Source organism: Camelina sativa, chromosome 18 (assembly GCF_000633955.1).
Source record: "Camelina sativa cultivar DH55 chromosome 18, Cs, whole genome shotgun sequence".
NCBI lineage: Eukaryota > Viridiplantae > Streptophyta > Magnoliopsida > Brassicales > Brassicaceae > Camelina > Camelina sativa.
The window spans coordinates 10,903,179-10,921,864 of NC_025702.1; the positions used below are offsets into that span (position 1 = coordinate 10,903,179).

Below are 18,686 nucleotides of genomic sequence, written 5' to 3' on the forward strand. Positions count from 1 at the left end.
AAATAACAAGACTTCGATACAACTATATCTTACATATCAATACCCAAAAACACATTAAAATGCACATTACAAATAATAATACAGAATAAAAAACAATAGGCTTATGGAAACCCTAGAGGATCTCACAAATTTTTTTCGACAACCACCAAATACGGCGATGCTTGCAGAAGATGTCTGTGTTTTCATACATTCGATAATGGCGTCTGAATTCAGAATAACAAATCTCAGCATAGTCTGGCGAAGGGAGCAATGCACCGGATGGATAGAGATAAGAATGTTCGTACATGTTATCTCGGGCCGTCCTGTATCTAGAAAGCTCATAGATTAATATACGACCAATACGCCTAACACCCCCCGAGAGCAAAGGATAATGATTTGCACCAAACAGCGAAGGGTAACGGACAACCTTCTCCTCATTACCTTGACAAATACTAAGAACACCACAGGCAAGTGTTGCATCCGCTTCCTCTGGGACGTTGCGACTGAGTATACAAATCCCACTAGCTAGATCTCTCTCCTCTGCCATAACTCTTAGCCCTTCATAGTAGATGGCAATCTTGTTGCCGGAGTCATAGCATCTCAAGAAGAAACGCCGGTTACGCCATTCAATTTGGAGGTCGCCGTGTGGATACAATGATGTGTTGATTTCTGATGGATCCGTACATAGGCAGTAGATAGCAGCAGCCTTGAAAACTTGTTCATTGTAAACAGCTTTTTTCCCTCTTTGTCCTGCCCTCAAAATTGGACCGAGCACCCACCATCTGTCTTCACCTACAAGGGTTACTATCTTCAAAAACACATCTTCTGGCAAATCCGGCAACTTTTCTTCTTGTCCTAACATTTCGTTACTCTGACTTTACATATGACAATTTTAAATGTAGATGGCTAATTTTCAAAGAATCCCTAAAAACTCCTACTTAAATTGAGGAATTAGTCATGTACACCTATGTTACTGTACGACCTATGTACACACACATAGGCGTACAAGTAACTTTGATGGTACACTACTCTGCACTAGTCCAATAAGTTTGACTGTACACATACTAAGGAGTACATGATCCTAAAAAATTCCTATTTAAATTGCTGAATTAAGCAGGTACACATATTTTCCTATACGGTATTTGTACTCATACATAAGTGTACAGGTAACATTGTGTCAAATCAATACGGTACCCTACTCTACACTAGTCCAATAAGTTTGACTCTACACATACGAAGGAGTACATAATCTTTCAACAGTTAAGGACTAGTACCTATGTGTCCCACTAACTGTCATATGCTCACAACAGTTAAGAAATCAATTGTTATTTCCCCAACACCTTCTATTCTCTTAGTCCTTACACAAATTACTCATTTTATAAATAGTTTCTCTATTATATAGGCAAGGCTTAAAAGAGCATACTCAATATTTTAGAGATAATCATCGTGCATTAAGGTCCCCCATCTCCCTTCAATCTCCCATAGTGGAAATAATCCAATAACATCTATAATTGCCCACTTTATTCCATCGATGCCTTTCCCAAATCTGCCCGACGATATTTTAGTCAGTATTGTAAAAAGGGTTGCTAGGGATGACATCTCGTTCCTCGCTCCTATCTTGAAGTCTGGCCAGAGAGGGAAGAACTTCGTATATCTAGCCGAAGTACTATAGGAGGCATCTATATACTCATTAATTCAACATCCTCCTTTCATTTACACATCGTATTACACATCTGGTCGTCTCGCCGGACCAGGACGTTACCGTCCCTTTTTCGAGAGATGTCTCCAAGCCGGAAACAAGAGAGCAATCTACCACGAAGGGTTAAGGGTTGCCGCTGTAGAAAGGGACATTAAAGGTGCAATCGCCCTACTAAGCCGGAACGTTCCTGAAGCCGGACATGCCACCCTTGCTTGTGTTATGCTCTCAATTTGCGCCGGGGAAGAGGACATGGCCATCCAGTACCTACACCTATTTGGATCTCATCACCATCCGCTATTGTCTAAGGGTGTACGGTTTTGCGGGGAGGAAGTTATTAGGGAATTAATAAAATTTGATACCCCGTACAGTCATTCACTCGGGGAAACGTTCAGGTATCCCGAATGCCCAACTATCCCAAACCCTGACTGTGCTATTCTCTGCTGCTTGCAATTTGGCGTTTCAGGGCTACGGTATCGCGACTATGATATTAGGTGCGTCAATTGCTACATTTGGTGGTTGGCCAATAAAGTTTCAGAGCTTATTTAGTGTGTCTGGCCCCCCCTTTCTAATAAGTATCTCTCATCAAAATATAACTCCTTCTTAGAAGTTGTAATGCTTTGTTATGTTGTTTCGTTTTTTGAATAATCATTTGCTTCTGTATCCTATGTAAGCTTACTAATTTTATGTCGGATTCTATGTTAAATAATGTATTGTTGTTTACTGTTTTAATGTTAAATAATGTGTTAAAGAGAAAAGGAATACAAAAGTTTCAAGAGTCATTGTTTTTGTGACCACTTGTTGCAAATATATATTTACTTCAATATAGCATCAAGTGTCTTTTACACAGGCTAAAGGCAAGTGTTTCTCTCCATAACGCTACTATTTAAAACTATTTTTGATTTGATGGGTGATGAAGACTCTCGTTCACGCCAAAGGCCAACAAGTTTTGCGTCACATCAACCTAAAGGCTGGCACATTTTTTGTAGTGCACTTTAAATCAGAGAATTAATAAAATATTTGTTCCCAAATAACATATCTTAATATAACTTTCTATTAACACAGGAACTATTACATTTGACATTTACTAAAGAACATACTTACATCTGACTTTTACTAAAGCAGATCAAGGATACGCAATGCAGTCTCGTAGATGTAACACCCCTCGCAATGATAGTCTTCGCCGTGCACCTCACTACAGTCAGGGGTGTATAATTTTTTTGTTGATAGAAACTCCCACAGGTAACCGAATGTTTCTTCCAACGGCGGATCAAATCTCATCAAAGTCTCGATTAGTTCTTCACACATTCCTTCTATAACAATCGAGTAGATTTCATGGTAAGGATTACCACCAAATCTGTCAAATATAACATCAAATACGGCCCCAACCATGTCACCCCTACCCGCACACATCTGAAACATGGCATACGCTATGGTTGTCGGGCCATGTGATGGCACTAGTTGATCTAGGAGGTTTAGTGCACCGTGGACATCTTGATTTTTTGTTATCAGCCTGAGCAATTCGTAATATAAAGCCATTTCATTTTCATAACCCAAACATCGAACGAAGAATTGCCTACCTATCTCACCTTCATATATGTTTCTAGGTGTGTAGCACAAGGTGGAGATGTTCGCTGACTGTAAAACCTCCCTTGACAACGCCAAATCCCTTCCACGCTTGTTACTCCTTATAACTGGACCAAGGTAACTATAATTTTCATTTCCAAGCATTTTCAGTATTATCATGAAGATATCATCTGGTATTTCTGATATTGACATTTTCTTATTTCCATACATTGAATATCTTCTATTTATAGTGGGTATGTCAAACCCATATCCAACTACTTTTTATTCGACCCACAAGTTGCCTGAGGTGCCTCACTGTACAACATCAAACGTGTATGGTTTGATGTACAACAATATTGACACACTTACCTCTGTACACCGATATATGAGTACGGGATATATTCAACTGGGAAGCATTATATAGTGAATTTGGATTATCTGTACACCCACATATGAATTTTGTTAGTGTACACCAATCATGTACTCAAATGGAGGTATACGGGTTGTTGACTGCGTGAATTCGTAACATCTGGGTACCATCTTCGATTATTTGTACACCCACATATGAATTTATTTAGTGTACACCAATCCCGTACTCAGATGGAGGTGTACGGGCTGTTGACTGCATAAATTCGTAATATCTGGTTACCATCTTCGCTTAACTGGGGTGACTGACTGCACAACTACATACGTGTATGGTTTCATGTACAACAATATTGACACACTTACTTCTGTACACTGTGTATTAGTACGGGATATATTGGACTACGAAGCATTAGATAGTGAATTCGGATTATCTGTACACCATCCCGTACTCAAACAAAGATGTACATAAAACTCCCTGTGTTAATGGTGTTCACACCGTACATCAGTTGAGTTACTTGATGTTAAAACCCCAGCAATACACATAATGCTGGATACCCGTACGGGGCTTAATTACCGATCAAACATTTAAGGAATCTACATTTAATTACCAAAAAACCATACACTCGTTCATCAAAAAACTTCAAAATCCGACAAAATACTTCACCGTCTACATCATCGGAGAGGAGCAGTACATGTTACCCTATTGTGTCCAAAACCACCGCAACGTCCACACTTGTTTGGTTGCCTCGACTTATTATTTCCCTGCAGTTACACATTGCAAACTATATTAGTTACTATATTCAGAATATAATTTGAATACATCTTAAACATTTCTATATTACCGAATACTCTCCTGCAGAGTGGATGCGCAACTTCGGGGGTCTCCCTGGTGGTCTCCTCGTTATCGGAGGACTCAAGCAGACAACTCACTTCCGCTGGATCTTGGACATGCAGTATAGATGTTCCTACTGTAGGAGTCCATGTTGATATCCTATACATCTGTCCAACAAGTGTCATGTACTCCAAACCCCTGTCATGAGCTGCAGCCATTGCGTGAGTGCAAGGGAACTTGAGCTTCTGAAACTCCATGCAGGAGCAGGTTTTGTCTTTCACTGACACAAGGAACTGTTTTCCATCCTTTGATGTAACCTCGAAATCCCATTCTCCTACAGCAAGTACACCCATCCCTAGTCCTCCTTTGAACCGTTTCAACAACTCTCTTTCAACTGCTATAGGTATATCACCAACAGTTCTCAAAATCTTTTTCCTACGTGATTCAAACCACCTAGCTAGCATTTTCCTACTAAACTCCAGCAATGCTACAACAGGACTACCTCTAGCTGGTATCAATGCATTGTTCAAGGACTCAGCAATGTTAGATGACATCAAATTATACCTCTCGCCGGCAAAATGAGCTCTGCTCCAATTCTCGACGCCAATTTCTTCTAGGTATTCCCAACATCCTCTATTCCTTTTTTTAATCCTAGCATACTCAGCCGCAAAATCCTTCTTTCTATACATGTTTCCTGCCCTCCACACCAGTGAGGGTAGTCCACTTTTTTTCTTATACTTACCTTTCACATTTCTTTTAATGTGGACAAGACAGGCTCTATGATGTGATTGGGGATACACCTCTGAAATAGCTTTTAAGAGAGACGCATTTCTGTGAGAAACAAATGTTAGCTCATCACCATCAGGAACTATATCACTGAGCTTTTTCATAAACCATCACCATGAATCATCGTTCTCATTATCCACAACCTCAAATGCTACAGGGAATATCTGGAAATTTGCATCCTGGCAGCTAGCAGTAAGTAAACATCCCCTATATTTACCAAACAAGTGTGTCCCGTCCACCACGACAACCCTCCTAACAAATGGTAGGCCCTTCACACTTGCGCCTAGAGCTAAAAACACGTACTTGAACCTCTCTTCACCGTCCACATCAACCTTTGTTTCCATATGGTAAATTGTTCCTGGATTAGCCAACTGAAGGACATGCAAATACACAAGCAACAATAGGTAACTATTCTCCTCTGTCCCGTGAGCTGTTACCACTGCAAGTTCTTTTGCTTTCCAACCCTTCCATTAGGTCATCCGTATGTTGTGCTCTGACAGGACACACTCTAGTAAGTCTCTAGCTCTTGGTACACAATATGCTTTTGCATACTTTGACCTGAGAAGCGCGGCTACGACACGGGATGTGGCATATGCTGAGAACTTGCTACGTGTCTGTACATCACACGTATGCTCTAACTGTGCCTTTCTGACTTCATATTCTTCTGTCCCACATACCTGGTGGCCGTACACTCGCCAGTCACAACCTTTCTTGTCATAGCATTCGGCAACCAATGAGTCCTTCTCATACCGTGTGAATTTGTATATAAATACACGGTTTATTGCATATATAGATAAACCAACCATGAAATCCTCTCTACTAGCAAATGTCCTCCCCACATATATGTTTTCGTCCACATTGGCTGCCTTCTCGTTCAAGTACTCGTCATCAAACATTGGTTCTAGGTCTTCAAACCCATAGATCTTGTTAATCGTTATGCCTTTTTTGAAACTCTGTCTTATCTCACCCATATCGTCCATACTACCAGGATTTTGATAATCCTCCCCCATCCAGCTCACCTTTCTCGTTCTCTTTGTAGGCGGAGGATTAACAAAATCCTGACTGATGTTGTCTACGTCGCTTCTCATTGACTCATTGCTGGTTGGTTCAAGTCTTGTTGGACGTACACTGCCTCATTCTCCTCCATTTCACTCCCTCCATAACTACTCAATTCCCCATCGTAACCAAATCCACTGTCGTCCCCACTTTCAAAATCTTCAAAATCTCCTTCCCGTTCAGAATCTTCCCCCTCATTCATCAACGCATCAATACTCTCAACGTATTCTACTAACAAATCATCTTTCAGTTCACTACTTACCCCACTAATTTCCTGGTCTGTACTTCTTACTCGTCCCTCAACGCTCTCTACATGGCTCAGTAGTACGGTATCACTTAAACCATCCTCAGATATTGGTTCAGTTTGGATGGAATTTTTACCTGATTTAACCCTAAGCATCTCCTCAACGCTTTCTACATGACTCAGTAGTATGTCTTCACTTAAACCATCATCCTCAATCTCCAAACTACGTCTATTTGGATTATCCACCGGAACGACTGGATTATTTTGCATTATTGATGTCATCAATCCTCCAAAGTATCCTACTTTCTCACACACTTGATTGGTGACCCCATCTTTATACCCATCGGAATTCACACCCTCCAAAATAAAGCTCCCGTTAATGTTTCTTATTGCAACAAACAAACTTATCGATTTCTCTGTAAGACTCACAGATTTGAAACACCTGAACTCTCTGTCGTCTCTAATAACCGTGGGACCAGGGGGTGTTCCATGCATCTGAGCTAGTCTGTCCTCGAACATGTAGCTTAATTCCATAACATTTGTGGATTTACCCATACCGTATAGCTCCGTGATTTTGTCTTCTAAGCTTTTCATACTATTCACACTCGACAGCCGTACACACCGCCCCCCAGAGTTGTGTCCATTTTGAACTCCCATTCACCATTCATCCACAGTATCCACCTCCCCGACTGGACGACAACTGCATCATCCACTACATTGGCAGTACAATTATCCGATCAGTAAGATGTGAGCGGTTAAGTACCATAAATCATGAAACCTTTATAAACAAATCTTATAAACATACCTTCCATGTCTCCTTTCTGTATCTCCTTCTTTATCTTCTTTATCCTTCCAAACTCTTCCCAATGTAATCTACTTCTACGATTTTACTGGTCCCATAGAAACACCTTTCCAAAACTCTATACTTACTGTACAAGTGTTTACTTTAATATCTGCCTCGATTAGAGTTAATATATAGGTGCCTGCCTCGAGTATAGTTAATTTCACAACTAATTAGATATGGGCTTTTAATTAGCAAACCTAAAGCCCAATAATAAACCTTCTTCCACGTTAGGCCCATTAACTATACTTCACAAGGTTTTAATATGTGGTTTTAATAAGCCGGAGACAAACAGCTTTCCACTGTTCCGTCCCTCTCTCCTTTTTAAAAATTAAATATCGACGGGAACAAACCTGTAATCACACCCAAATCTCACTACCCCACATTTTTCTCTATCTTTTACCAACTCTATCTCAGACACATTTTTTCTCCAATTTTAAATAGTGTTAGTACTACTTTTACAATTAAGTTTGTAAAATGTACTAAAACGCAAACATGCCCTTTTTTGAGCTATTTGGTGTTTTAGTACAATTTAATAATTGTAAATTTAATTGTAAATAATAATTTAGTATATAACTGTTAATATTTGAGAATTTATTTACAAATAAAATCATCAAAAGCAACTTCATAATGATCAATGCGGTCCACCCTATTTATATTATCAAGTAATGTTCCACTAATTTTTTTTTGATTTATCCAAGCAAATAAGTCTCTCCCAAAGACTAATTCAAATTCAAGTTTTGAAAGAGCCAAAAACTAAAAAAAGTAAGAAACCCAAAGACCACGCCGACGACATTGCTTATGCACGTTTTGTCGAGTAGAGAGAATAGAATTTTCTTGAGTTTCTTCCTTCTTCAAAGACAATGATAAAAAGGGAACTTTGAAAAGGCAGAAAGATGTAAATGAATGGGTCAACGTTGGAATTTTTGGGTAGTTGAGTTTCCATACCAATTTAGACGTTTGGCTTTCTTCTTTCACTAAATGCTATGTCTTTAATGGTCCCAACCTCTTCTTATCTCTGTCTCTTTCAATGGTCTTTTATCACTTAAACTAAAAAGACTAGAGTTGTTCAATCTGAAAAACTTTAGTTACCACAGTAAAAACCCTAGTATAGTATGAATGGTTTTGGTGAGATTTTGGTTCTGATTCGAGTGTAATCGTCCATCAAATATACTACGACATTTCTATTTCAACGTGAGTTTATTTTCTTCTTGTTATTCAGTTTTAACCATCCTGGTTGTAAAGGGTTCAATTATTTGGAGTGGTTACTTCGGTTTGGTGTCAGAGGGGATTGATTGGGTTAATCTGGATCGGACATACCTATAGAAACCCATCGGTTCCATGATGAAACCCGACCTAAACGAACCAATTCTATCAACCCAAAGACATTGAATTGATAAATCATAAATAAACCTGACACACTCCTTGCTCAATGATCTACTAGATAAGATCCCCTTTATGGATATAGCATTGCATTTAGTAATCTTTTTAAAGCAGTTTCACTCTTATCAGCAGGCAAGAGCAGAAACACAGCACATAAGAGTTATAAACCAAATTTAAATCATATATCTAGCGCCAATGAGGCTTGTGTTGATAGATCCTACCCAGAACAGAGCTTTTCTAGCGCCAGATTCTCATCACCACCACTTGATTCAATGGCACTCCTAACCTGAGCATCTCCAAAACCCATCTCCACAAGTTTCTTGACCTGTGAACAAATCAATCCAACACGAATCTTTTAACTACACAAACCAAACACTACATTTTAACCTTTTAAATCCATTTCAACAACTCACTTTTTCCTCTAGAGAAGAGTTCTTGGCAAAAGTCTCAGTCCAGTAGCGAGCTGTTGATACAAATACTTGATAGTTCTTGATATACTGTAAAACATCAGAGATAATGTATTGCTTCAAAGAGACTAAAAAAACAGGGCAAAAACTGAAGATGATGAAAGGTTGATGGTAGAATAATAATAACCTGTTCAGCTACAACAGCATCTTGAGGGTCTTTGGGCTCAGGTGCAGAGAGTAATGCCTGGACTGAAACAAGAGCAGTCTTCAGAGTAAGAGCTGGACTCCACTGGTCTTTCAAGATATCCAAGCATATTGCACCGCTCTGGCTACTAATATTTGGGTGCCTGTAGGTTCGATTAACATGAATCATCAACAAAGATTGAACAAACTAACATACAATCGCATCAGTAGTGACCCTTAAAAAACATCTTTACCAGAGATTGAACTTTTGACCACAGATAAGACAATTATCAAACAAATACCACAAGGACAGAGATAAATAGTTGTGCATCATAACAATGATTCAATCTCTATGAATCAGAGTCAACATCTTCTTACCAAACTCTGGTTGAAAACTGCATCTTCGGAGGCTCAAATGGATACCCTTCTGCAATTTTTAATAAAAAGAGATCGATTATGAACACCAACACAATACAAATCAAACACCCGAAAATCTCAACTCCTAACACCAATCGAAACAAAACCAAGTGAATCCCATAACTTCATAATCCCCAAAAACTAAATTCTGGGTATTGGAAATTTAACAATCAAAGGGCCTTAAAGTAGGAGAATTTGGGATCAGACCTGGCATGGTGATATCGATCTGAAAAGTTCCGCCTTCGTAAGGAGTACCGATAGGACCAGGGATGGTTCCGGTGAGTCGGGTGAGATTATCGGCTTTCGGGCTGACCCGGATACCCGAAGAATCGTTGTCTCTGCTGCAATCTTGAAGCTCTTTCTGGACTCGACTGAAATCTATCATCTTTTTTTTGATATCTCTCCTCCGATTGAAATCTCCCAAAGAAAAGAGAGGAGGAAACCCTAACAAGAAAAAAAAAAAGATTGAAACTTTATTTGGTGGAGAAGTGAAGCTTCTTTTCTTGCATCTTAAGGGAGTTTATCCAACAGTCCTTTTTTTTTTTTTTATGTATTTGTTTTTGTGATTTTCCACTGTTTTTCACAAGTTTTTTTCTTCCTCATATTCAATTTGAGAGCAATTAATGTTAAACCGGAATAAACCGAAATTATATTTGATTTCCATTGTGGTTCTCGGTTTGAATCTGACTTGGTTTAGGATACTACAATTCATAGACCAACCCCAACACCACCGGATGGCAATACGTAACAACTGAACTAAGTGCCTCATAAAGAATAGGATTTATAAAATGACATACATCAATAAACTTAATTTATATGATCAACATTATAACCATCAATTTAGTTACTAATTTATGTATTGCCCAACAAATTTTGGTAAAAATTAGAAACTTAACATATAATATGTGAACAAAATCTTATCAGTATGCTTATACAATATATAATATGGACAGTGGCGGAGCCAGTGAAGCATTACCAGGGTCAATTGACCCTGATGAAATTCTAAAAATTAGTGGAATTTTTATGAAAAAAAAATTGACCCTTATGCAATAATACAATTGACCCAGATGAAATTTTGTGCAATATTATAATTGACCCACGTGAAATATTAAAACACAAAAAGGCTTTAAGTTTAAGGCTTTCGATATGAAATATTGANTTTTTTTTTTTTTTTTTTGCTTAAAAAAAATATGACTCTGGTGGATAGATTTTCGGCTCCGCCACTGAATATGGATGGTTGGCAGTTAGTACACTTTCACCGAGTGTTTAAGTACATTTTCATTTCATTGAATTGTGTGAGTTTAAACAACAGAAAAAAATATTTTTGCGTTGATATGTTTTTTGAATTAACAAGGGAAATGATATGGATAGTTGTGATTTTTCTGTTCTTCTTGTTGTTTGGATCTTTGAAGTCCAACCATTATCACCAAACACTCCACTTCTTGCAAATCAATACACGCTTAAATGGCCGATTGCGAGTTTTTGCATTCATTGTAGTTAAAACCTCCACTGCTTGCATTCTAGTACTATAATTAGCAATCTTTTTTTTTTTTTTTTTTTTTTTAAAAAACTAGCAGTCTTTTTACTTAAACAAATTATGAGTTTTTCTAGAAAGTTCTAGGTTTTCTTTTTGCCTTCGTACACTAGCATTTAATTTTTCCTTTCTTACACTAAATTTGTTTCTCTTATAAATACTATGTGTATTTTGTTTTTCTAGTGTGATGATAGAAAACAGCTAAAGAGAGGACAAAGAGGAAGAGAGAAAACTTCTATACCTATAAACAGTTGATTATAGTAAAATATGTAGTAGCCCTCGGAGAGAAAGAGACAGAATCTTTTTTAAGGTGAACCATATGTTTTTTTCTTGCATTTAAAATTATAACAATTTGATGATGTCTATTAACTTTATGTTTCTAAATTTAGATAAGGTAATAACCAAAAAAAATAGTGAGATGACAAATTTTAAAATCTTAAATGATTTATTCTTACTATAAATTGCTAATTTTAGGACAAATCTAGTAGATTGGAGTAAAACCATGTGTATCTTGATATCTGATTTCTATCATTAGAATTTCAAGTAAATAGTTTCTGTAACTGATTTAACTAACTGGATGCTTGTTTGTTAATTTCTAAAACATGTGATCTTAGTTGGCTTCAACTGTGAGCATCCCACATCTTTTTAAATTCTCATCTTCCAATAGATTTCTTAACACACAAGACACTTAATTTTTATTTCCTGCTAATAACACTCTCTTCTCCTTACCAATTTCTTTTTCACTGTAAGTTTTACAATCATGGTGGACACAATGAGTTCCTTAGGAAAAGAACGAGGTGTTGTTGCAAAGCTCGAGCCACCAAGAGGGAATAGAAACCGATTTGCTTTTGCTTGTGCAATCTTAGCATCAATGACGTCTATAATCCTTGGTTACGGTTCGTATTCGTTGTGAATTCTCAGTCACTAAGGTTGGTTTGATTTTACGGTTTAGATAATTATCCTTACATTTTGTGGATGTTGCAGATATAGGAGTGATGAGTGGAGCTGCAATTTTCATAAAAGAAGATTTGAAACTGTCGGATGTACAACTTGAGATTCTTATGGGGATTCTGAATATCTATTCTATAATCGGTTCAGGCGCGGCCGGTAGAACTTCAGATTGGATTGGAAGACGATATACCATAGTGTTGGCAGGAGCTTTCTTCTTTTGTGGTGCTCTTCTCATGGGTTTTGCCAAAAACTATCCTTTCATTATGGTGGGTCGTTTCGTAGCTGGTATTGGTGTTGGTTATGCTATGATGATTGCTCCTGTTTACACCGCCAAAGTCGCTCTTGCCTCCTCACGTGGTTTTCTTAGCTCTTTCCCTGAGGTACAATAGTTTCGACCTTTATTCTTATTTGGAATGAAGAATTTTACATGGAGGTTGATGATAATGAAGAATTTTACACTCCAATAGTTTCTTTTTCTATGCAGATATTTATCAACATTGGTATACTTTTAGGATATGTGTCCAACTACTTCTTCTCCAAGCTTCCCGAGCATCTCGGTTGGAGGTTCATGTTAGGGATTGGAGCGATTCCCTCGATATTCCTAGCCATTGGAGTGTTGGCAATGCTGGAGTCTCCACGGTGGCTAGTCCTCCAAGGTCGCATTGGAGATGCTTTTAAAGTTCTTGACAAAACCTCAAACACTAAAGAAGAAGCCATCTCTAGGCTCAATGACATCAAACATGCGGCTGGAATCCCTGATGATATGACCGACGATGTTGTAGTCGTGCCGAAAAAGAAGACTGGCGGTAAAGGCGTGTGGAAGGACCTTCTTGTCCGACCAACCCCGTCTGTTCGACACATCCTCATAGCATGCCTTGGCATCCACTTAGCCCAGCAGGCCTCTCGAATCGATGCGGTCGTGCTTTACTCTCCGACCATCTTCTCAAAGGCTGGACTGAGATCCAAGAATGACCAGCTTTTGGCTACGGTGGCAGTCGGAGTTGTCAAGACCCTCTTCATCGTGGTAGGGACTTGTGTGGTTGATCGGTTTGGACATCGTGCCTTGTTGCTTACGAGTATGGGCGGAATGTTTATTTCCTTGACAACACTTGGAACTAGTCTCACAGTAATCAACAGGAACCCCGGACAAACTATCAAGTGGGCTATAGGGCTTAGCGTTACAACGGTGATGTCTTTTGTGGCAACATTCTCAATAGGCGCAGGCCCCGTGACGTGGGTTTACTGCTCAGAGATATTCCCGTGAAGCAAAGAGCTCAAGGTGCAAGTTTGGGAGTGATGTTGAATAGACTTATGAGTGGTATTATCGGAATGACATTCCTGTCTCTTTCTAAGGGTCTCACAATTGGTGGTGCGTTCCTTCTGTTCGCCGGAGTTGCGACCGCCGCATGGGTCTTCTTTTTCACTTTCCTTCCGGAGACACGTGGTGTGGTTTTAGAAGAAATAGAGAGTCTCTTCAGAAGCTACAGTGCAAACAAAAAGAACAATGTTACGAGCAAGGGTAAAGAAATTGCTGATGAACTATGAGAGAGAGAATTTTTGTTTCCATTTCATTATTTGGTTAATGGAACGTCAAAAGATTCTCGTAACCGAGTCTTCATGGGGCGAGTGCGACTACAAAGAAGATTAGCAGAGGATTTGACTTGTCATGTTTAATTGGACATTTTCTACAGCTTTAATAAGTTTCTTNTTTTTTTTTTTTTTTTTTTTTTGCGAAAAGAGTAAGAAACTCTTCATCTCTATTGTTTTGTTAATTCTCATGCTAGGTAGGTTTAATTACTTTGTTTGGACAAATTATTAAGGTGCGTTTCAGTTATTTGCAAGTTTATATAACTCAAAAGTGCGTTTCAATTAATACACACGTGTGTATATTATGGGGCAAAACAATTTCCATGTAGTATAAGATTTTGATGGAGATCTACAATTAAAAATTTTAATATAAAGCTTGGTTATCAAAATTATATATTAATTGGATCGTGACATGATAGTTGTATAGATAAAAAATTGACATGTGTTAATTTTAAATGATTTTATGTTATAAAATATATTAAATACATTTAAAATGGCAAATGAGTATATAGTTAACTGTATAGATAGGGGTGTTAAAATGGTTAACTCAATCCAACTCAATTCATTATCCAATGAGTTTAAAGTTAAATGAGTTTATGAGTTGACTCGACTCATTTAACACTTGAGTTGGATCAACTTATGAATCCATATAGATAAATGAGTTAGATGATTAATCGGGTTAATCCACTACACTATAAATTAATTAATATTTAACATAAAAATAATTATAAATAATTTATATCATCGTTTTCACCATATCCATTATTATCACCATCAACATCACATAACTTTAAGTGGAAATTACGGATTTGCATTTTAGCGGAAAAATTACGGGTTTGCGTTTTTGGCGGGAAAATTGTGTGTTTGAGATTTTGACGAGAAAATTACCGGTTTGTGTTTTGGCGGGAAAATTACGGATTTGAGATTTTGGTGGGAAATTACGAGTTTGCTTCTTTTTGGCGGGAAAATTGTAGGTTTAGGATTTTGGCGGGAAAATTACGGATTTGCGTTTTTGGCAGAAAATTGTGGATTTTTCATTTTGGCGGGAAATTTACGGTATAGATAAACAAAAATGGTATACTATATAATATATAAATAAAACATCTTGCCTATATGATAAAGACTTTTGATTACTTTTATTAAGGCTTGTAGAAACAGATACTATTTAGTTGGTACATTGACTTATAGAAATGTAATTTCTAAACATTGGGTTTTTATTTGTTCATGGGCCTAATATATTTGATTATTTGAAAAAAAGATAACCAAATATATATACAAAATTAATACATCGCCACACTTCCTACCTAAAAATGATCTACACGTATCGATACAACATATGCTTGATGGTATATATCACCAATACAAAAACAACAATTCAGCCATAACATCTAGAGGAAAAGCTTTTCTTTTTCTGCTAGGTACACAGAGTACTAACTGTTACATGCCTCACAAAGACTAGGATTTATAAAATGACATACATCAATAAACATAATTTAGACTGTCAACGTTATAACCATCAATTTAGTTACTAATTTATGTATTGCGCGACAAAATTTCGTAAAAATTAAAAAGTTAACATAGAATGTGTGGACAAAGTCTTATCAGTATGCTTGTATAATATTTAACGGACAATATTTGGGTGAACCCTTCTTATTCATTCCCTCTTAGCCAAAGAAACAAATTATTGGTTAAAAAAACAAATTTTCTATATCAATTATTAATTCTAAACATTATATTATAGTTTTTAATTATAACATCTAAACCCAAATCATTTATTTATAACCCCAAATTAAAATATATATTTTTTAATTGTAAAATCTAAATCCTACCCACTATTTTATAAACCCAAAACCGACATATAATTTTGCTTAATTTTAAAATCTAAACCCTAACCACTCTTTTGTAAACCCAAACCGACATATAATTACGTTTAATTGTAAAATCTAAACCCTAAACTCTAACCACTCTTTTGTAAACCCAAACCGACATATAATTTCATTTAATTGTAAAATCTAAACCCTAAACGCTAACCACTCTTTTGTAAACCCAAACCGATATATAATTTTGTTTAATTGTAAAAACTAAACCCTAACCACATTTTTGTAAACACAAACCGACATATGATTTAGTTTAATTGTAAAATCTAAACTCTAAGTATTTTTCTTATTTTATATTTTATAAACCTAAACCAACATAAATTTCTTAATAAAAAATCTACAGAATTGGTTTCCTGAACTTGTTTTGTCTTTTTATTTTAATTTTGATTTATTTTATAAATATGATATGACATGGCAATTTGTTGTATTTTGATTGGTTAATTAAGAGGGGGTGAATAAGAGTGGTTCACCCCTAGGGGTGAACCCAATAATTTTTCATATTTAACTAGATTTTAACTTGGGGTAAACCGCAGAACAATATTTTTATAACCAATAAAATGAAATTTTTAACAATTATATTTGTTTATTAATTTTGTTTTTTTTTTGTTTAGTGTTTAAGACTGTATAATTGTATTTTGATTTTTAATTTTAATATTTGACCAGCTGTCTACCGCAGACACGACAAGACTCTTTTTTAGTTTTATTTATAATAATGTTACATTTTTATCATATTGAATTTATTATGATTATAATAATTTTTTAAAATTTTTTGTGCTTCTTATATTTAGCCCGTCAAAAAAATATTCTTTCATTATTATTTTCAAATTTTTAGTGTTTTTAAATTTAAATCGTGAAAGAATTATATCCGTAAAAGTTATCATGCAGTATACCTCAGTCAATTATATTACAAATACTTCAATTTATTAGATTTAGCCCGTGAAATAATTATTGCACATTTTTTATCAGCATATAAATAACCATTAAAGATTTTAATTGTTCATATCAAACAGTATAAGTATTATTGAATATAAGAGTTTTTAAAGGAATAAAAATATTGTATACATATATATATATATATGGTATATGTTATTAAGTGTAATAAATTTGGGGGATTTTTAAAAATACCTCTTTTTCTATGTTACTTTACAAAAATTTCCTTCCATGTGTCCATTTTCAAAAATACTCCTTTTAATATATAAATCCTAAATCCAAATACTAAAAAAAAATTCTAAAAATTAATTTAACATATTGTAATTATGTAAAAGAAGGCAAAAATGAAAATGTTCAAAAAATAGAATTTTTGAAAAGAGGTATCTCAAAAAGGGCATTTCTAACAAATTCTCAATAAACTTCTAAGGACAATAAGGAAACAAAAAATTTATACATCAATGTAAAATAAAAAACCCAAACTGCTCTTTTATAAACCAAACCGATATAAAATTTTATTCTAATTGTAATCTAAACCCTAACTATCTCATTTGTAAACCCACATCGACATATAATTTCGTTCTAATTGTAAAATCTAAACCCTAACCACCTCATTTGTAAACTCAAACCGACATATAATTTCATTTTAATTGTAAAACCTAAATCCTAATCCCCTCATTTATAAATCCAAACAGACATATAGTTTTGTTCTAATTGTAAAATCTAAATCCTAATCACCTCATTTGTAAATCCAAACCGACATATAATTTCGTTTTAATAGTAAAATCTAAACCGTAATTCTTATTTATAAACTCAACCCGATATATAACCTCATTTAGTTGTAAAATCTAAACCAAACCAATATTTAAGTTTCATTAATAAAAAGTATACATAATTTTGTTTCCTTAATTTGTTTAGCTTTTTAATTTAATTTTGATATATTTTTGAAATGAAATATTAGATATATGATTCTTATTGGTTGAGAGGGGAGGAGGTACATACAAGGTTTCACACCCTAAGGGTGAACCTAAGGAGGTTGTATTCAACTTGACATTTTAAGTGATTTGTATAAAATTTACAAATTTGTGGATTTGGATTTTAATAAATTTTAGGGATTCCGGAGGATTTGTTTAGTTAAAAATACAAAAATCCAAATTTTATGGTTTTAGGTGGGATTTGAAAGAATTTTAGCATAAATCATATCATCTTCCCTAAAATCTATCAAAATTCCAAATTTTTTAAATCCCTCAAAATCTTCCAAAATTATATTTTGAATACACCACTCTAAGTATTTTTTAATTTCTAATTCGTAAATTGTTTTAACGTTGGATTGTCTGGTTCCGCATAGAGCTTTACCCAATGGACTCGGCCTTTGAGTAAATATCTATTATGTAGCACTCCACGAGGAGTACATAACAGTCTTCCTAATTTGCTTAAGTCTGCTAACAGAGCAGTTCAACATCATCAGCTTACCTCAAGAGCTCGTTGATGACAACTGTTTTCACTATCCCTTTCGTACTAATAATAAGTTATATTCTTCTTTTTGACGACAAAAAAAAAAGTTATATTCTTGTTTAAAATACATTTTTTTTGTCTTGTTAAGAAAAAAAACAACTAAATGTTATATATAATTGTTTTTATGAGTTAGTTTTATGAGGCAAAAAGAACAACTTTACATAGAACCAAACATTTTAGACCAGAAATGTTTCTACGGATGGGTCTCTCGGAGGATGCTAGAGTCGTTTGGTCTTGAAAAAGTTCAATTTTTTGAATCGCTACCCCTCAACAATTCACATGTGTGAAATGAGTACACATGCTTTAATAAAAAATCTATTGAAGAGAAATGTTATATATATATATATATAATGGTGTAAATTTTTTAATGTAAAAATTCAAAAATATATTAAAATTCCATTGTTCCATTGCCATATATTATATATTCAATTCCCCATTTCGCTCTACATCGCAGGTGGATCTCGGTCTCATTAAACGGAATCATATCTGTCGCATTGGAATCTGAGAAAAAAATTCATTGTCTTTTTTTTTTTTTTTTT

At 35.6% G+C, this 18,686-nt stretch overlaps 2 protein-coding genes and 1 pseudogene across 2 annotated transcripts; 1 reads left to right on the forward strand and 2 right to left on the reverse strand.

The window, feature by feature from the left end:
* LOC104763351 lies at nucleotides 4,280–5,128 on the reverse strand. The gene is made up of 2 exons (XM_010486734.1): nucleotides 4,457–5,128; nucleotides 4,280–4,369 (listed from the first exon to the last, which is right to left on the reverse strand). Exons 1-2 carry the CDS (start codon nucleotides 5,126–5,128, stop codon nucleotides 4,280–4,282), a joined length of 762 nt encoding a protein of 253 aa, XP_010485036.1.
* Nucleotides 8,775–10,328, reverse strand: LOC104761071 (ubiquitin-conjugating enzyme E2 27). Its single transcript, XM_010484094.2, has 5 exons — nucleotides 9,964–10,328; nucleotides 9,718–9,766; nucleotides 9,344–9,503; nucleotides 9,163–9,246; nucleotides 8,775–9,074 (listed from the first exon to the last, which is right to left on the reverse strand). The coding sequence occupies exons 1-5, from the start codon at nucleotides 10,139–10,141 to the stop codon at nucleotides 8,967–8,969; spliced, it is 579 nt and encodes a 192-aa protein (XP_010482396.1). The 5' UTR covers nucleotides 10,142–10,328; the 3' UTR covers nucleotides 8,775–8,966.
* On the forward strand, nucleotides 12,063–13,786 carry LOC104763352 (annotated as a pseudogene).

What these genes read in the sequence shown, in the direction of transcription:
- LOC104763351 (XM_010486734.1), bottom strand. Translation starts at nt 5,128, where the DNA reads ATGTATAGAAAGAAGGATTTTGCGGCTGAGTATGCTAGGATTAAAAAA. An exon ending in CGCATCCACTCTGCAGGAGA is followed by an intron (nt 4,370 to 4,456) that starts GTATTCGGTAAT and finishes GTGTAACTGCAG; the next exon opens with GGAAATAATAAGTCGAGGCA.
- LOC104761071 (XM_010484094.2), bottom strand. Translation starts at nt 10,141, where the DNA reads ATGATAGATTTCAGTCGAGTCCAGAAAGAGCTTCAAGATTGCAGCAGA. An exon ending in GATCGATATCACCATGCCAG is followed by an intron (nt 9,767 to 9,963) that starts GTCTGATCCCAA and finishes TAAAAATTGCAG; the next exon opens with AAGGGTATCCATTTGAGCCT. An exon ending in CAGTTTTCAACCAGAGTTTG is followed by an intron (nt 9,504 to 9,717) that starts GTAAGAAGATGT and finishes TCGAACCTACAG; the next exon opens with GCACCCAAATATTAGTAGCC.